At 45.6% G+C, this 11,902-nt stretch overlaps 1 protein-coding gene across 3 annotated transcripts; it reads right to left on the bottom strand.

The window, feature by feature from the left end:
- Positions 1-4,429: 4,429 nt before the first annotated feature.
- LOC106737825 (zinc finger protein 501) lies at positions 4,430-10,159 on the bottom strand. 3 transcript variants are annotated; one of them, XM_014596069.3, is made up of 2 exons: positions 10,059-10,159; positions 4,430-6,555 (listed from the first exon to the last, which is right to left on the bottom strand). In XM_014596069.3, the coding sequence occupies exon 2, from the start codon at positions 6,440-6,442 to the stop codon at positions 5,285-5,287; it is 1,158 nt and encodes a 385-aa protein (XP_014451555.1). In that variant the 5' UTR covers positions 6,443-6,555; positions 10,059-10,159; the 3' UTR covers positions 4,430-5,284. The 3 variants fall into 3 exon arrangements, with proteins under 3 accessions (XP_014451555.1, XP_019355836.1, XP_014451556.1); XM_019500291.2 differs by lacking the exon at positions 10,059-10,159 and adding an exon at positions 9,509-9,934; XM_014596070.3 differs by lacking the exon at positions 10,059-10,159 and adding an exon at positions 8,190-9,502.
- Between the last annotated feature and the right edge of the window lie 1,743 nt (positions 10,160-11,902).

Below are 11,902 nucleotides of genomic sequence, written 5' to 3'. Positions count from 1 at the left end.
CCTTTTATATATTCCTGAAACCCACTTTTGGGTCGTGACCTGTGGGTTGAGAAATGCTGGACTAGATGACCTCCTAAGGTCCCTTCCAACCCTCCTTCTCTCTGATTCTGGTCTGCCTGGTAAAAAAGACAACATTTCTTAATGAACGAATGTCTTACTGCCTGGCAAAAATGACAACTTTCTTAAGTTCTTGTTCTGGATACAGTTCCCACATTCTCTTCCCAGGATGGGATGAGCCTGCAGAGTACAACATTTTCCATTTTAGTTCCTCTGCATATCGGACTCATGTTAATCCTGGGAATTGTGGGGTGAGACCTGAGGGCAGCACAGGACTGAGTAATAATGCTGCACGCATCTCACAGACTGTCCTTACTTAGGAGGAAGTTACCACAAATTAAGTCACCAGAATACATGAAGAGTTGTTTTAAGACAATGGACAAAACTTCAAGATATGCAGCCATGATATTTGTCAGAGCAGCACCTATAGAGTCATAAAAATGACGGTTTGAAGGGACCTCAGGAGGTCACCTAGTCCAACCCCCTGCTCAAAGCAGGACCAACCCCAACTAGATCATCCCAGCCAGGGCTTTGTCAAGCTGGGCCTTAAAAACCTCCAAGGACGGAGATGGAGATTCCACCACCTAAAGGGCTAGTGCAAGAGTAAAAGGGGAACAATGTGAATAATGCATTGCCATGCATGTACATGCCAAAAAATAAAAGGTCTTTGCTTAATCTTTATGCATTTTTAAAAGTCTTGCTTTGGTAAATCTGTTTCAAAATGCCACAGTAGCTAAAAGCTCAGGCATAGTCCAAACTGAATTAAAGTATTTTTTTATATTACACAGAAAAACGATTTGCCATTTCCACAAACGTAATGGATTTGGTTTTTCACCCCATGTAGGGCCAGCAGCAGAAGTGAAGGTAGCTGGAACCTGGCAGTAACTGGAAGCGAGAGAGAGAGAAAAGAGAAACATGAAATAGGATTGGAGACCAGGGTGGTGGATGTAGTTTTGGTTACAGGCTGTAGGATTTGCTATTTCTGAGGGGGGGAAAAAACAGTGCAGTGCTTAAATATATCATGGCCACTATTTTAGAAACTCAGTGAGGGCATTTAGTTCAAATACATCTCTCTCCTAGGAGAAATACTCCTTGTTTTCTAACTTGGTTATTCCCAGCTTTACACATAAGGGGTGTCTTGGGCTAGGAACAGACATTGCTTTTTTCTCAACAGAGATATCCCGGGATTGAGATGTACACACATCACCCTTTGAATCAGGATTTAGCAAGTAGCTGAATGCCCTGCCACTTGTCAGCCAGATTTAATGATGCAATCTTAAAATAATCATTCAGATTCACGTTGTGATGTTCAGGGATAAGCTGTTAGCCCTTCTTATCCCATGAACCTTTTTAAGGATTTAGCCCACGACAAATCTAACACTGCTAGTAGCCTTGTAGTCTTCTTGATCTTCCTTTATCCTCTAGTCTAAGGGCTCTTTTCCTCACCTGTCACCAACTGCAAACACCAGTCCTTACATGACTTTTTTCCGGTTTTGCAAAATGAGAACTGTATCAGTAAGTTTGAAGAGGAATATAACATTTAACATTTTGATCATGGAGTCTCCCACTCTTAAGGCTTTGCGTAGTAGATATTAGGTGTTATGCTAAAAAATCTAAACTATGTGTTGTAAAATTCTGGGCCAGAAATCTTATGCTTATGATACCTTTATTTAGCCCTACCTCCTACTTTTTCATTAAAAGATTACTCTAGAAACTGAAGGAAATAGGTACTACCTCTCTTTTCTTCACAAATTGAGGTATAGAATGCCATTTGATACAAATGCTTATTTTCAGTTAGGTGTATGCCAAAGACATGATCAGGAAAATATTTAAGCAGTTACATCAATGATTTCACATGGCCTCCTCTTTCTAGTCTCTAGGGGTGTTAAGTGTTGGGTGGCAGTAGTTTCTAGGACTCTAACTATTCATATTTCAATTTTATCATCAGCAAAACAAAGCGCTAAGAATTCCCCATGGCATGCAAAAGCATTAAAAAAGGCACGTATTAAAATCTGCAGTAACGTTCCATTAGGGTCACATCACACAAATTTGCACATACAATCATAGGAAAGCAGGGCTGAAAGGGACTCCATAAGGTCATCTAGTCAAGCCCCTGTTCAAGGCAGGACTGTCCCTCATTAAACCATCCAAGCCAAGTATCTGTCCAAGCTGCTCTTGAAAATTTCCAAGAATGAAGATTCCACAACTTCTCTAGGTTTCTGGTTGTAGCTGTGTTGGTCTAAGGACATAGGCAGGCAAGGTTCTTTGAGTAGATGTGATATCTTTTATTAGACTGTGTTGGTCTAATAAAAGATACCACATCTACTCAGACAACTTCTCTAGGTAACCTCTTCCGATGCTTGACCACCCTTATAGTAAGCTCCTCCTCATCTCTAACTTAAATTTCCTCTGCTGCAGCTTGAGTTCATTGCTCCTAGTTCTGTCCTCTATGGCCCCAGAGAATAGTCTGTTTCCATCCTCTCCAATTGCCTTTCAGCTATTTAAACAGTATTACCAAACCCTCCCCCTCGCCCCATCAAGCTTCTCTTTTCCAGACTAAATAGCCTTAGTTCTTTCAGCATTTCCTTGCAAGTCATGATTCCCAGGCCTCTAATCGTTTTTGGCACTCTCCACAGGGATCTTTCTAAACTGTCTACAACCTTCTTGTGTGGGGCCCAAAACTGGACACAGTACTCCAGGTAAGGCCTCACCAGTGCTGAATAGAGCAGAAGAGTCACTTCCCTTGATTTGCACATAAGGAACCATCTTCAATTAAAAAAAAATTAAATGTCTTCAATTAAAAAATTAGTTTTCAATTTTAAAAATAAACATCCCTGCATATTGCCATTAAATCAGTATATACATGTTAACCTGGGGAAAAGAGTAAATACAGCAAAGGACAGAGATAAAGTAAAGAGGACAGTAGCAAATGTTTTCTCTGCTAGATACCGGCATGGTTTGCACTTGTAGCACCCAACCTTTTGCCCCAGCAGCCTGAATCCTACTTTCTGGCCATGCACCTAAATCTGGCTACACACTGGTACAATCTGGTGTGCAACACCATGTTATCCCATGCCCTTGGGGTTCTCCATGGGCCCAGAAATTTGGCAGCAGGAGACTGGCAATGAACACTGCCACTGCTCCCTGGCTGCCTAATTTCAATACTCTTGGGGAGCCCCACGAGCTGGATGACATGCTGACCAGGTGGATGGCAGAGGGTAGGAATATGAAGAAGAAGAGAGGAGCATTAGGAGTGGAAAATACAAGACACTTAATTTACCCATGAAATTATCACATCTCTAATGGGAAAGAAAAAGTTCACACAGGGCTAAGATGGCAGGCAACTCTTTGAAATTAGGATACTGACAAACAAATTAAAGCAAATTTAAAACTGAGCAGGGACTTTATTGTCATGTTCCAACAATCTTCATAACCAGGGATCCTGGTTTTCTCCGATTTAAAAAAATCCCCAATTTTGGGTTTTTTTAAAAAAGTAAGCCCAAATCCACATTTTCCCATGATTTAAATGAAACACCACTAATATATAGATATATATAGCGATGTTTCATTTTAATCATAGAAAAATATGGATTTGGGCTTACTTTTTAAACTGAAAATTGGGGATTTTTTTTAAATCAGAAAAAAACAGGATCCCTGTCCATAACATACCCTGCTACAGGAATAGTTTATATGAGCATGGCTGCAAAAAGAGAAAATAACAGGCAGATGAGGTGTTGCTGAAATAGACTTTTACAGATTATATACTCTTTCATTAACTCAAATCCCTACCTGCTTTTACATTGTGTAGTTTTTTACATCAAAAGAACCAACTGCATAGGGACAGTCAGTTTTCTATAGTAATTACTTCTGACAATTTCATTCTTATTATAGGTAACCCCCTGAGATTATAACTGAATGAGAAGATTATTCCTATTTTTAATTTTTTTATTAGATGCCATTTAGTGGAGAGAGTTACACATTCTTAGGTCTTTGAAAAAAATAGGTTCTCACCAATAACAGCAGGTGCAGAGCTGAAATGGAAAGTGCACAGGCAGCAGTCATAAGAGAATACAGTGAATGAGAATTTGAAAGGTAATTAAAATAGGGAGCTAGAAACCAGCAAGTTATTTATGAAGATATTTTTTTAAATTTCAAGACAAGACACTATAGGAGAGCAGAAGCTGCAAAGCAAAGGTTTTTTTTCAAGTTAGCAAGTTCACAAAATACCTTAATTCTCAGTATCTCTTTAAAAATAGTTCTAGAATTTGTGATAAAATGCATGCTACCTAGCACACTGCCTCTTCTGGAGTAAGAACTAGAGATAGAGGAAAATTAATTCAAACTACTACACACTGCAGAAACCAACAGCAAGTATTTTCCTTATTTTTATTACTGTTTTTTCTGATTTTAAGTTCTCAAATATCTGTTACTGTAATGCAGTAGCTGGGCAGGGTAAAGGCTCTCCTCCAGCTAGACACAAGTGGCACAGATCCAGACAGACCATTCACATGCACCATCACAACCATCCATACAACCCTCTCTCCATTTACCAATATACATATATAACTCTAGTTATGTATAAACACACAATGGATCAGTATCTCCATCGGCAGGTATGTGTATGCAGTGTAGATGTTAACTGTCCATTTTTACAAGTGCTGTGATGCTTTCTTTCCAAATAAAATACTTCACTAAAAAAAACAGAGAATGCACAGAGATAAGGTATGGATGGGCCAGCTCTGACTGTATTATGAAGGCCTAACAATGACACATCTCCAAATCCAGTGCCAGAGAACAGTCACATTACAGACAGCAACACCAACCAGTTCAGAGACCATGAATGTGAAAGGGCTTCATTTAATGCATCACTCCTAGAGGCACCCCCTGGGAAAGTTCAACTAGCTATAAAATTGTCATATACCTTCAAGGGTCTTTACTTTCTACATATATCAGTAGACTTGTGTGTGCTTATTACAAAATGGCAATGAAGATATTTCCTCTGTCAACTGCTAAGTAAGTCTGCAGAGCCACTCAGCACTGTCTTTACTTGCAGAGATCATGCAGTTACTTATGAAATGTCTCCTTACTAGGGTTATACCAGTCAGACCTAGAGAAGAAGGCTCTTAACTGGCTTTTCTCATGGGAGTGGGAACATTTTTTAAGCAGCATGGACAAGTTTCAGTCAGATAAGAAACAAAATTCCTACTAGTGCAACATTTTCTAGACACTAAACCGTCTTCACTTTGTGCGTGCGCTCGTGTCTCCTCAAAGAGCCTGATTCTGTGAAGTCTTGAGCACAGTAAGCACAAGAATAGGGTTTTTCTCCAGTATGGATTCGTTGGTGACGCTGTAGAGAAGCTAGACGTGTGAAGGTCCCTCCACACTCCTCACAGTAGAAAGGGCGTTCTCCAGAGTGAGTTTTTTGGTGTCTTTTCAACCTGAGCAGCTGAACAAAGGACTTCCCACATTCTTGGCATTCATAGGGCTTGTCCTGCCGGTGGATCACTTTATGTTTGGACAGCAGATTAGGTTTATGGAAACCTTTGCCACATGTTGGGCAGATGTAAGGTTTAGACTGTTCTTCTCCAGGCTGTTGATCAGCTGAACACTGCTGATAGGTATCTCCACCACTTTGGTTCCTGTGCACTGAAGAACATGGGTTCCTAACCATACCATTCCCCAAAATTTTTGAACGCTCAATCTTGTGTACATTGCGTAGGTGCCTCCAGACATCTGCTGTGCGGATAAAGCCTTTGTCACACTCTGGACACTTGTGTGGCCTGTCACTAGAATGAATGAGCATGTGCATTCGCAAGTTTGCAGTTCGGAAGAACTCTTTGCCGCAGATCGGGCATTGGTATGAATTCTCTGTTGGGTGAATCTGCTGGTGTTCCTGTAATTCACTAAGGTCCTGGAAAGAGGTACCACACTTCCTGCATCGATAAGCTTCTCCAGAGATTGGGTCCAGTTCCTCCTCATCAAAAGCATCAATAAGAATGATGTTTTCATCATCCTCACTTAGTCCACCCTGAGGTTCCTCAGAGTGCTCTGAGGAATAGAGTTCCAGGTCCTCATCTTCACATTGCAAGTCAAAGTTGGTGCTGGAGGTGACAAAGACCCCAGGTGTGGTTGAATTACGCTTCTGGTAATAGGTCTCATAAGTTTCCTCCTCTTCACACTGCAGTTCTACAGGAAGTTCTTGCCTACCTGAAGTTCCAGCAGGGTTGCAGTCAGGACTGGATGGTGGTGAATAATCCTCTTCAACTTCCAGCTGGAGGCTGGCTTTGCGACCCACCCTCTCAGATGTCTGACTGGAATCATCTGAATGGTCCTCACCTGTGTCACAAGTGTCATTATCAGACTCCAAGTCTACCTCCACATCCATCCTCTGGCATCATAGAGGGCACTTACTGATGAGTAACTGTAGAGGCCAGAATACCAAGTACCTATGTCTTCTCATGATTGGCCCCTTTCATTCTCAGTTCCAATTACAGCCACCTTAGAAAAGAAACAGAGGCAACTTTATTAGCTACCTTTGCAGATGTTGATGTCAGGGATGGCACTAAGAAATTTGCCTACTCTCTCACCAAAGGATAATCTATTGCTTTGCTAAAAACTGGCATACAGGAAATACTTTTAATTGGAATATTTAAAAGGCTGTACAAAATATAGGAGTGTCTCTTCTGTCTTACCACAGAACAGAGAATTTTTTTTGTTTTTAAATTCAGACATTTATCTGGATGTCCCAGGGGCAACCAGTTCAAATACTCAGTTCTCTTTATGCTTTCACTGTCTTTGTGGTGCTCGCCCCCGCCCCTACCCATGTAAAAACCTTTCTTTCAGGACTTCTTCATACCCAGCTTGCATTTATGCAAATAAGACTTCTGTTAATTCTGCATTTTAATCTCTTCCTATTAGTCCCAACTTCTTGTCCTGAAATCTAAAATTATTCTCTCTCTTCCCCTCATAACAATTATACTAAATAAAATATTTGCCTATCTGTGGTCTGTTTATCTGAACAAACTACATTTTATTATTTATTCACTGTTAATTACCTTCTGACACTACAAAAAAATCTTGGGGAAAACAAAAACAGAGCTGTACCCTCCTACTTCAAGAATTCCCCAAAGATACAATCTTTCCTTGTTTGTCTGTACAAATTATACTTCATGCTTACACAAATTATGAAATAATTTAAAGTGCATTCTGTACAGATTTGCACCCCTTTTGGCTATGTAGTTTCTAACTGCATCATTTCGTCCATTTCTTTTAGCACTGCTTTGCAATTTACACAGAGTCCCAGTCTATCGTAAGCAAATAACCAACATGTTCCTTCTTTAAATATAAGCTGGACTGAGATATTCCAACTCCTAAGACTGAAGGTTGACTAACTCCCAGAGGACAGACAAGATCCCCCACAGGGCTCAGCCTGTCAGAAGATTTATATTAAACTTGGGGTTTTTTGCTAGAGTTATTTTGCATGAGTGACACCACAAAGACTTGTAATTATGTGCTTTCTCCATGACATTCTTATATAATATACCAGCAAATTTCAACTGCAGTAGGGAGACTACAAAGCTATTTCTCTAGCAATGAACAGCTGAGAAAGTGGATGGGATAAAAGAAACTGCAAAATCTCATGTCATTTATTCTCAAACATGGAGGTACAAAGATGCAGTCTGTTTTCCTTAACTGCTTTTGGCCTATCATCATAATTCTCATTATTGTGAACCTCTCCAGGATCTTCTAGACCAAGGTGGCCAACCTACATATAGCATGTGTGCCACACCTGGCACAGGCAGCCTCTGTGTGGCACACAGCAGACCGGGGAATGGACAAGCAGCACAGTGGCAGAAAGGACAAGAAGCAGAAAGTAGAACAACAGATTGGACAGAACACAGGGAAGGAAGCAGAAAGCAGAGCAGCAGATTGGGTGGTAGAAGGGATTTTAGTGGGACTTGAGAAGGATGTGGGGCTACCTTGTGGCCTCCAGAGTCCCATCAGAAATGTTGGCCCCCACTGTTCTAGACCACTGGGTCACAATCACCTGACATTACAGGGTGAGCGCATTTTGGAACAATTAACGAATTGAGAAAAGGAGGGGTAACCCAGAGTGAGGGAGGTATACTTACATAAATTTAAAGCCAAGCCACACAGAGATGGAAACAGTTTGAGGAACTACGCAAATGACTGGAAAACTATGGCCGAGCGACAACGAGCTCTCTAGCACAAGTACACTGTTTTCTCAAACTGCGGTATTATCCTTCATGTGCCGGTTTACATGTTTAGCTGCTTTCCAAGGCAAGTACTTCTGAGCTCATCTTGCCAATAACCACTGTCTGAATCCAACAGGTCCGTTAATGAGTTGGGTCCAAAACTATTAAGGAATCTGCAAGATCCACCTCTGCCGACTTCATAAGGAGCAACTTCAATCACTTCTGCACTAATTTTTTGGAGTTATGGGACAGGGATGTAAGGGAGAACATTTTCTTCCTAATTTAACTACACCTTTGATACGCTTGTTTTTAAAGCCAAACGATGTATAACTACAACTCTTAAGAGACTGAGAAACTCTTATATGCTAAAGGGTTATCACCATATTCTTGGTTTGAATTTTTTTATAGTCCAGTTATTGGATTAAATGGTGGATAATCTATTTAAACAGGATGGGCATATGGTTATATTACTATGAGCAAATGGAATTTCTTTTAGTTTTCCCCCAATGGGAATATCTACAGAGAAACAACTTTTACTAGGAATAGGTATTGGTTTTCTGAATGACTGAACATATGGAGATTCCCCCAAACTACACAGACTTCAGTTTCAGAGAAACGTTCTGACTTCTCTTCTACATGCCCTAAGACTTGTCCTGCTGCCTTTGCACCTTCTTTCCATTTCCTGACATTCCTCGCTCACCCCTTTTAGAAAAATCTTGTGTCCCAGCAGCAGGAATCTTGAGGTAAACCCAAACTGCTCATTTAACCTAACCTCCATCAGAAATTAGCAGGAATTCATCCATGGGTGAGGGAGGGGACAGAGTTCCCACATCCACTGTGCGGTTTCTTGCACTTTCCTTTGAAATACCAGCTGCAAACTCCTGATGGAGGCGGTAGCTAGGCTACATGAACGAGGAGGTCTGATCCAGCACGGCAAGTCTCATGTTTACTCCTAACACATAACCTTCACTGTCACCAGCAGCACTTTGCTTGCAGAAGGTGCTCTTCCCCTTCGATGAATGCTTTCTGCTACGTTCTTCCTCCTCCTTCCTTTCGTCCTAGCCATCTCCCCCTTTCCTCTTAATGCTTTTGATCCAAATCCCACCAAAAGCTGTTGAGATTTCCCCAACTATGCTATTCATTTTCTTCCAGCTTAAAAAACCCCCAAACAAACCAAGCCTGTATTTTAGGAGGCAAAACCTACTCCAAAAATAGGAACTTGTATGTTTTTCTACCTTCCTTCTTTGAGGCCAGGCTCATCCAGTGCACATTTTCTCTGTCTTCAGCCCCGAGCTATCTGCAGAGACATCCCCCGGCTGTATCTGCTTCTACTTCGTGTGGACTGAATGGCAAGAACCTAGCAAGCACCGCCAGCGCATCCCTCTGCGGGACTCGGCTTTCTTCCTGCCTGCCAGCCGTCTCCCTCAGCCTGTCAATCCCGACCTGCTACATACAGCAAGACTGAGCCTTCCCACTCGCCCTCCGTCCTCTTCACCAGTCTGCCCCTGGGATCTTGCCACACGCCCTTCCCCACGGTGCAGCCTGCCTGTGCCCGGTGCCCTGCCTACAGCAGCAGCCCCTACTGCTGCCTCAGCCCAGGCTGGCACAGGGAGCGGGGCTGCCCGTGCAATAGGTCAGCTCAGCACCGCAGTGCCCCTGTCCTGCCCTGCCCTGCCCTGCCCCCTGCATTCAGCACCCTGCCCCGCCTGCTCAGGACCCGCCTCCCCGCCCCCAGCAGCCGGGCTCGGCCCCGGGTCTCCCGCATGCAACGAGGGCAGCACTCACAGCCCATCCCGGCCAGCGGAGGCCATTTTCTGCCGGGACCATCTGCAGGAAGGAGGAAAACAGCCCCCTCTCCCCGCCCGCCGCCGTGAGTGACAGCGCGCGGGCCGCCCCCAGCCCCCCGCCCCCCGCCCGGCGGGCAGCACCGCCCCGCCCCGCCCCCGGGGTGACGCATCCACTGCCCCAGCCCCGCCCCCGGAGTGATTGGCAGGGCCGGAGACCTGCCACCTCACACCGCGCAGGGATTGACACACAGGCACCGCCCACCCCGTCTGACTGACAGCGCCAGGTACCAACCCCCGCGATTGCCAGCGGCCCCGCCTCGTCGGGGCTCCCTCAGCGCCCTAGTGGCAGCGAGACCCGGCCTCTGGCACTGCGTGATACGCGCGGCCACGGGCCGACCCGCAGCCGCACCAGCCTCCCTCCTGCAGCCCCGGGCGCAGGGCGGCCCCCACAGCCCTCCGGGCGGCTCCTGCAGCTCTCGGCCCTGCAGGGCTGGGCAAGTCCTCCCGCCGGGGGCCGCTGCCCCGGCACCGCCCGCACAGCCTCGTTCAGGAGATGTCACTGTAGCACGTTATAGGTGAAAAATCGTGAACTAAAACCCAAACATCCACCGTGACACATTTTAATTTTGCTTCAATAAATATGTTGTGTCCTGATTTACGTTGTTCTGAGTCGTGTGTCTAGAGGCGATTGCATCATCGCTCACAATAAAGTCTGACACTTGTGTATTGTGGGGGTCCAGGAGGTTGTGCACGGCAGGGGCGCAGAAATGCCCGCAGCCATGTCCCAGGAGCTGCTGGGGAGAAGGGGGCCCATGCAGCAGAGCTCACCCAGGTGGTACGGTGCGGTGTGGGTGCAGGTGCGGTTCACTGCCCCCGGGGTGCTCCCTATAGAGCCAAGCTCTGCCCACTACTACTGGGGGCAGCCTGTGCCGTTCTCCTGCCTGAATTGACCCAGGCCCCAGCCCAAGGCAGCATGCACAGCTTCTTGCCCGGGCTACTCCTGGTGTAGCAGCAGCCACCCAGGTACTACTCAGCTCCTCCCGCCTCCACTGGCTCGTCCTCCTGCCCATGCTGCACTGCTCCAGGCAGGGGGAAGCTGCAGCCGGGTGGCTCCTGCCCCAGAGCATGGGACTTCAGATCCCAGCTGCCTTCTACCCAGTTGGTCACCCACAGGTGGCTGCTCATTGTGCTGGTTGGGAGTGAGAGCAGGAACTGAAGCCCTGTGCAGCTTTGCCCCCACCCCGCAACCTGGCTGGGCATCTGCTGCCCAGCATGCATCCCCACAGCCACCGTCACTTCTCCATACGAACTGCCCAATACTAACTCACTTCACCATACTAACAGGGGCAGGAGGAGGTGGAAGAGGAGCCAGTGGAGGTGGGGAGAACTGGATTTAATGAAGTACCCAAGTTGCCTAGGAAGCTGTGCATGTTGGCCAGGCTGGGATGGGCAGGGGTGTGGCACAGGCTGCCCTGGGCAGGAGCAAGGAGGACTCAGCCCCATGTGTAGCCACGAGCTGGATACAATCAATTGGCAGGCACTAGCCTATGGGCCAGAGCCAATCAGTTGGCAGGCTAGTTCAGCCTGCAGGCTGTATTTTGCCCACTCCTGTCTTAACCACTAGATTGTCTGCACTTTAGCACTTTAAGAGTCACAGCAACTGGTAGAGGGGCACAGGGGGGCACATGCCCCCCTCAATGGCGATGAGTAAGGGGTGCACAGGGGTGAGAGTGCTGGTGCACCTGCTGACTGGCCGCGCTTGCCGCTTAGGCAATGGACAAGGGGGGCAGGCATGAGCACCAGTGCCCCCCTACCAGCGCTGGCCGGGGAGTGGAGTGCTGT

The sequence above is a fragment of the Alligator mississippiensis genome, chromosome 5, assembly GCF_030867095.1.
Source record: "Alligator mississippiensis isolate rAllMis1 chromosome 5, rAllMis1, whole genome shotgun sequence".
Classification (NCBI taxonomy): domain Eukaryota; kingdom Metazoa; phylum Chordata; order Crocodylia; family Alligatoridae; genus Alligator; species Alligator mississippiensis.
This window is presented reverse-complemented; position numbering and strand designations above follow the sequence as displayed.

What these genes read in the sequence shown, in the direction of transcription:
- LOC106737825 (XM_014596069.3), bottom strand. Translation starts at nt 6,442, where the DNA reads ATGGATGTGGAGGTAGACTTGGAGTCTGATAATGACACTTGTGACACA.